This window comes from Psammomys obesus, unplaced genomic scaffold, assembly GCF_907164565.1.
Source record: "Psammomys obesus unplaced genomic scaffold, mPsaObe1.curated_primary_1811, whole genome shotgun sequence".
Lineage (NCBI taxonomy): Eukaryota > Metazoa > Chordata > Mammalia > Rodentia > Muridae > Psammomys > Psammomys obesus.
In genome coordinates this window covers 1-5,285 of record NW_026587140.1, presented here as the reverse complement: position 1 = coordinate 5,285, position 5,285 = coordinate 1, and the positions used below count along the sequence as shown (strand labels likewise).

The 5,285-nt window shown below is 39.9% G+C and overlaps 1 gene segment (V, D, J or C); it reads left to right on the top strand.

Annotated features, from left to right (window-relative positions):
- The first annotated feature begins 2,483 nt into the window (after nt 1–2,483).
- LOC129673211 (immunoglobulin heavy variable 2-70D-like) lies at nt 2,484–2,932 on the top strand. The segment is given in 2 exon segments: nt 2,484–2,532; nt 2,613–2,932. Coding segments are annotated over 2 exon segments (369 nt in total).
- Nucleotides 2,933–5,285: the final 2,353 nt, after the last annotated feature.

Genomic DNA, 5,285 nt, shown 5'->3' with positions numbered 1-5,285 from the left:
TGGGTTTTAGAATTTCAGCTCTCTGTGGAGATTCCTGAAATTAATGGCGATTTCATATTCTCTTTATTTCCTCAAACCTTTAACCCTTTTGAGATTCCATCCTGACTCTGGGAGCAGAGTCAGGGAGACATGTAAAGTTTACATGACAGGTAAATGTTTGTCTGGTTGCTGCTCTACTCTGTGCACATCTTGAATCCCATTACTCACAGCATCAATATATAACATCCTCTCCTCACATAAATGGAAAATAGTACCATCATTTGCAATCCAAGTGCTTGAGAACTACTGAAGTTTGAGTTGATGATTCCATTTTACCCCATGATTGTTTCCACTGCAGAGCTTTTCACTTCAAATGTCACTGTGATAAGCAGGAAAACCCAGTCATGCCAACTGCCCTGATTGGAAATACGTTAAATAAACTCTCACCTTGAGGATATCTTAGATATGGAATTTTGGACAGTATAAACCCATTCAGTGAAAATTTCTGAATAAATAAGTTATTTTCTTCCACATTTTGCAGAATATTTTCTAATTTTTGAGATCTCATTGGCACAGTGTTTAACAAAACATTCACATATCATTGTTTATTTGAACTTATGCACTTTAATTTTTGTACCCCATTGCCCACACTTACATGCCCATGGTAAGGCTCAGACACATAAGTACCCAGACACATCTGAAAACTGTAGGAAAATGTCTACTACGATTGTACCTCAATCACAGATGTAAGACGACCTCACATTTTATTCCCTCCATGAACAAGGACTCTAAAGTATCACATGCATGTTACAGCTCAAATATGACATTCGTTCTTGTGAAGAACCTGTTGCCTGCCTTTCTAATATTCAGGAACCAGCAGTCTTGTTTCTCTGGCCCTTGCTCCCATCTACCAAACCTGGCAGCATGGCCAGGTTCTAAGGTCATTTCCTGATGCTTTGCTTCTTGTGGATCCTTCCTCCTGCCTGTCTTTGCAGAGGACATTTGCGATGCTATTTGAAACTCACGGAGAGGATTTCAGATGTTCTCTTATTTTAGGACACATAATTTAATCCTAGATGGAAAGGCAATGCACTGTGGACACCCCTGGATCATTAACCCAAGTGTTTGTGCAGGTTTTGTTGCCCATCCCACCCTACAGGTTCAGTGCTCACCTGGCACTAAGCATTCTCGGTTTGGTTCTTTTTAGAGTGTTTCTACATCTTTGTGGCCAGATTCTATTTCATAGTTTAGACACATCTTGATGTGTTTTTCTTTCAAAGATTTTAAATATGTATATTTTTTTCTAAAAATGCATTGAATATTTTTGTTTAGCTTTCTTTGATTAAATCAGTATTTCATGTGAATTTGTTTGAAAAAGTTCAATAATATTTATACCAAAACTGACTGTGAAAGTAGGCTAAATTTCAGCAAGTTACATTTTTTCTAATTTCTTTTTTTTATTTTTATTTTTTTTAATCTTTTATTTATTTTTTATTAATTACACTTTATTCATTTTGTATCCCCCCATAAGCCCCTCCCTCCTCCCCTGCCGATCCCACCCTTTCTCCCCTTTCTGCATGCATGCCACTCCCCAAGTCCACTGATAGGGGAGGTCCTCCTCTCCTTCTTTCTGATTTCAAATACATAAGCTTTAACATGAAAGAAGTAGAATATATTGTAATTTAGCATCTCTGAAGCAGTGAAGAAAACCCCAGGCCCAGTGTGTGACTTCCAACATCCTCTGCCCACTGTGCCCTTCTCCAGGATGCTCAGCATCTGAGAGAACTCAGCAAACAAATCATGTGTCTCTGCACACAGTTGGTTCTCTGATGTTGTTCTTAATGCTGTCACAAAAATGGCAGAACAAAAATGAAGGCTTCCTAACTGTTGATTGCTCAGAAATCAGAAAAACGTGAGGCAGGAAATTGACAGAAAAGTAAGGTCAATGATACCTCACTCTGATCCATGAATTACAGAGTTCATAACTGCCAGGCTGCACATGGCACATTCTCTTACACTATACAAAAAGTGTACAATCTCCATACCTATATTTTTTAAAGAAAATATGTACTGAAAAGACTCACACAAGATCCAGCTCTGACCCGAGGCACAGAGCATCATGAAGGCAGGAGAAAAGCAATGCTCTGAGCTCTTCATGATTCCTCCATGTGAAATCACAGGGTGATGTTCCCTGGAGGAGTGGACAGGACAGGTCAGGACCCTTCCTGTTCCAGTGAGGGTCTCTCTCAGTCCTGCTCCTACACAGCACTCACCACAAGTGTTTATTCTGAGGACTCTGGTCTCCATTAGCCACTCTCTATGGGAGCAGAGGTGAGCTCCCTGAGAGCTCTGTGCTTCCCATCACAGACAGGCTCCTCCTGGTCCTGAAACTTAAGTCCACCCTCAGGGCCAGCACCTGTTGAGGAATGCAAATCTCCCCTGGCTCCACCCATCCCTGGGTTGAAAAGCCAAAGCTGGGCCTGGGTGCTCACTGGTGTGCAGCCATGGCCAGGCTTGCTTCCTCCTTGCTGCTGCTGCTGCTTGTCCCTGCATGTGAGTGCCAAGGCCACCCACGGGATGGACCTTCCTATCCTCGCCTGTTCCAACCTCACCTTCTGTTTCTTTCTTCACAGATGTCCTGTCCCAGGTCACCTTGAAGGAGTCTGGCCCTGGGCTCTTGCAGCCCTCTGAGACCCTCAGTCTGACCTGTGCTTGTTCTGGGTTTTCACTGAGCACTTCTGGTGTACGTGTGGGCTGGATCCGACAGCCTCCAGGAAAGGGTCTGGAGTGGCTGGCACAAATTGATTGGGATAATGATAAGTACTACAACCCATCCCTGAAGAGCCGGCTCACCATCTCCAAGGACAGCTCCAACAACCGGGTGTTCCTCAAACTCGCCAGTGTGGACACTGCAGACTCTGCCACATACTACTGTGCTCGGAGAACACAGTGACACAGCCTCCGTTTGCAGCTGTACAGTATTTCAGGCTGGTCCTCAGCTCTGTGTTTCCTCCTTCAGTGCATGAAGTGTGGAGGGGGCACATGTTTCCTGCCAGCCTCTGGGGTTTCCCTTCACTTTGAGCTTCAGAGCCTTGGCTTCCTGCTTAAAACTTTAGTCCTAGTAATTTTTTTCACAATTAAGGACTTTCTGTGTTTATTTTTATAAAGATGAAGGGTGTCTCTTACGTAAACCAGGTGGTTCATTGCTACATTTCTCTCAGGTTTTGTCTCAAATCCCCACAGCACCGTATTCTACATTATTTTAATGCCCATCTATAAGAAAGAACTGAATTAGGAGAAGAATGGTGTTGCTGGATAAGCATTCTCACACTGAGTCAGTGGACAAAGGGAGCCAGGGAAACTCCCACATATCTCAAGAGATTTCCAAGGCCAATGGTTGATGTCCCCAAATTATCCATTTCTTCAACAAATTAACAATGAAAATGTCAGGCCACAGAAGATTGCAATGCAGCCACTTCTGATGAGAACTGATAGTCTAAGATCAGAAAGAAGGAGAGGAGGACCTCCCCTATCAGCGGACTTGGGTAGGGGCATGTGTGCAGAAAGGGGAGAAAGGGTGGGATTGGGAGGAGAGGACGGAGGGGCTTATGGGGGGATACAAAATGAATAAAGTGTAATTAATAATAATAATAAAAAATAAAAATAAAAAAGAAAATGTAATATATATATATATATATATGATGGTATTCTAGTCAAATATAAAGAAAAATTAAATCACAATACTTAAAAATAGATTTGTGTAACTACAGCATATTCCCATTATGTGGTAACCTAGGTCCAAAATGCCTGGGAGGAACTGAATAACTAGGCTGCATTTAGTCTCCAGAGGTTATAATGTCTCCTGATGTTAAAGGGGTTAACGGAGTGGCCCCAATCTACACAATATTCAGAATATCTCCCATGTTGTGAAAGAAAATTTTTGCAATCTAGTTATTTCAGGTCACTCTCGTGCCTGTATAGAAGTCCAATAAATCATTGGTTCAACAAGGAAGATCTGAATGCAACTCATTCTTTGTTCTGATATTGGAATTCTATGTGAGATGAATAGACTTTTTATGATCCTCCAGGAAAACCAACTAAATAATTAGTAATAATATTCAATAATAAATTAATAATAAATTAGTAAATATTTAAAAAATAAAATTATAAATAATTAATATTGTAAATTTAATTGGAATTACTCTATGACATTTCAATCTTATTTCTTGGGGTCTATCCAAATACTTAAATTATCATATACAAAGAACTTGTTTCTACTTAATACAATGCTGCCTATATGCTTATTGAATGAGGAAGTCAGTAGTTTAAAGTATTCTCTATTCATAATATCATTTCCACACAGCCTTAAAAAAAGCACTGCAGAAATGTTCTTATGATCATCAGGGATGACAAATGAGGTAAGCTCATGTAGCTCAATAACACAGTATTTAACTAGCACATTTTGGGTCCTGGGTTAAAAAAAAGATAAAGAAAGAAAGAAAGAAAGAAAGAAAGAAAGAAAGAAAGAAAGAAAGAAAGAAAGAAAGAAAGAAGGAAGGAAAGAAGAGAGAGAGAGAGAAAGAAAGAAAAGACAAAGAAAGATAGAAAGGAATAAAGAAAGGATGGAAGGAAGAAAAAAGAAAAGAAAAGAAAAGAAAAGAAAAGAAAAGAAAAGAAAAGAAAAGAAAAGAAAAGAAAAGAAAAGGAGGGAAGATGACTCAATAGATAAAACATTTATCTCGCAAGCAAGGGACACTGATTTTGGAACCCAGATTTCATGCAGCAAGCTTGGAATGGCTGTGGATATTTATAATTCCAGCACTAGTTGGCAGACATATGGATCATTGAAGCTTATTGGCATGATGGGTAGGCCTCATGGAAGAACTTCATATTCAGTTAGAAACCTGGTATCAAAGACATGTTATCAGGTGGTGGGTGAATAACATCCAAGGTCTACCACTAGTTCCTATATATGTCTATACACACAAGCATACTCACTTGTGTGCACATGTGCACACAGCCACAATACTTAAAACAACACAAACACACACACACACACACACACACACACAGAGAGAGAGAGAGAGAGAGAGAGAGAGAGACAGTGCTTCCAGAAATGCTGTCAATACTCAATGCAGAGTTAGTGTGTGATCCATAAATTAGCCTTATTGTCGTATACCATAAATATGGAAGTTCAGACTCTTACAAGAATATTTACACAGATAGCAAGTGCCTGATAATCTATGATACTCTACCACAGAAATCATCAAATGTTGAATGACTGAACATGCCAACTATTTCCAAAA